At 38.6% G+C, this 2233-nt stretch overlaps 1 protein-coding gene across 1 annotated transcript; it reads left to right on the forward strand.

Moving 5' to 3' along the window:
* The first annotated feature begins 389 nt into the window (after positions 1-389).
* LOC116178290 (uncharacterized protein F54H12.2-like) lies at positions 390-1993 on the forward strand. Its single transcript, XM_031497750.1, has 2 exons — positions 390-606; positions 1323-1993. Exons 1-2 carry the CDS (start codon positions 390-392, stop codon positions 1991-1993), a joined length of 888 nt encoding a protein of 295 aa, XP_031353610.1.
* Positions 1994-2233: the final 240 nt, after the last annotated feature.

Raw genomic sequence — 2233 nt, forward strand, 5'->3', positions numbered from 1 at the left:
TGCGATATTGTAGAACCACAAATCGTGGGGAACGTTGTATCTCCACTAATGCGGATAGTTAATATAACTGCTGAAAATTACAATTACGGCTGTCATAAGGATGTTGTGTTCTCCCCAACGCACTATATACCTGTGATGATAAAAGAATTTGAAAATATTGAAATAAACATAAGGACTGATACTGGACAATCAATGCCATTCGAGTTTGGAACATTGAGCTTGAAGCTACATTTTAAGAAATGGGGTGTCCATACCAACAGTACTACGTAAATCAAGCCGGTACTGGCATTGGTACGATTTATAGGGGGTCACCGTATCAAAGAGGTCATGGGATAGGGAGCTGGTTAGGTGGAGTGTTTCGTAGTATTTTACCATTGTTTAAATCCGGAATGCGTGCAGTTGGGAAAGAAGCTTTACGAACCGGTACGAATGTACTAGGCGATATAATCGAGGATAAGCCTATCAAGGAAGCGTTTCAAGATCGAATTCACGAAGCAGGGAGAAATCTAAAACGCAAAGCCGATGAAAAAATTGATACATTGATGCAAGGATCTGGTTATAAAACACCTCACATACCCAAACTTGATCAGTTTAAAATTGCAAGTCGTAAGAAAACTACATCAAGAATTAAAAAACCTACAAAGCCCAAATTTAGTGACATATTTTCAAAGCAATAAACATGGCATTCCTTCACGCGCAGTCTTGTGAGTGCATAAAATCAGAGCTGGATTTGTTCGCACTGCCAGCTACTCAAACAAGTATTGAAAGTGGCGAATGGGTTTTTTACAAACCTTTATCCTCGTTAACCGATGATGCTCCGATAGAATTCGTAATCCCCGGAAGCGGGAATGATTATTTGGATTTAAGTCACACTATGCTCTATATCACGGCAAGAATTGTAAAACAAGATGATTCAATATTGGGTGTTGGAGATGTTGTAGGTCCAGCCAACAATTGGTTACACACGCTGTATAGCCAGGTAGAGATATGTTTAAATCAGAAATTGGTGTCGCCACCTAATAACACATATGCGTATCGTGCATATATTGAAACTTTGCTAAATTATGGTTTGGAAGCCAAAACATCACATCTGGGGTGTTCATTGTGGCACAACGATACACCAAAAAAAATGGACACATTAACAGCAGATAACGTAGGTTTCACTATACGTCAAGCCGCAGCAGCCAAGAGTAACATGATAGAGATGATTGGACATGTCCATGCCGATTTGTTTAACCAAGAAAAATTTCTCATAAACGGTGTTGAAATGAAAGTTAAATTTGTGAGATCCAGAGATTCGTTTAGCTTAATGGCTGGTGCAGGTGCAACTTATAAAGTAAAAATTGTCGATGCCAATTTGCTGGTACGAAGAATGAAGATAAATCCTACAATTCTTCTCGCTCACACTAAAGCATTAGAAACGTCCGCCGCAAAATATCCTATTACTCGAACCGATGTAAAAGTGTTAACAATACCAACCGGAATACAGCGTAAATCTTTAGATAACGTCTTCCTTGGACAGTTGCCAAAACGTTGCATAATCGGTTTTGTATCCAATAAAGCGTTTAATGGCGATTACGCGTCTAACCCTTTCAATTTCCAAAACTACAAGATTAATTACATGTCCCTGTACATCGACGGACAGCAAATTCCTTCAAAGCCGTTGCAACCTGATTTCACACGGGCAGGATTATACGTACGGGCATATCATACTTTATTTTCGGGGACGGGGATTCATTTTTTGAATGAAGGAAATAACATATCGCGTTTAGATTACCCTCACGGCTACTGTTTAACTACCTTTGACCTGACACCTGATTTATCCGCTAACGCCACAACACATTGGAATTTAGTTAGGAATGGTTCATTGCGCATCGAAGTTGGATTTCAAGATGCGTTAACTGAAACAGTAAACTGCTTGGTATATGCGGAGTTCGACAATGTCATTGAAATCGATAAACACCGAAATGTTAACGCAGATTTCAACAGTTAAAAGAGAAATCTCAAAATTGCGTACATTGCATAGTCTTACGCACATCAATAAGTTCGAAAAGCAGAAAAATAAATTAAGCTGATATCCTACGTATGATTTCACTAATAATAATAAATAAAAGATCAGTTTATACGAGTCCTTAGCCAGTTTAAATGTTTTCTGCAATGGATGCATACGTCGATATGCAAGGTTTCCGAGGTGCTCTTAATGAGTTTATACCCAAAGAAATTTCGATTGTTT

This window comes from Photinus pyralis, unplaced genomic scaffold (genome assembly GCF_008802855.1).
Source record: "Photinus pyralis isolate 1611_PpyrPB1 unplaced genomic scaffold, Ppyr1.3 Ppyr1.4_LG8, whole genome shotgun sequence".
Taxonomy (NCBI): domain Eukaryota; kingdom Metazoa; phylum Arthropoda; class Insecta; order Coleoptera; family Lampyridae; genus Photinus; species Photinus pyralis.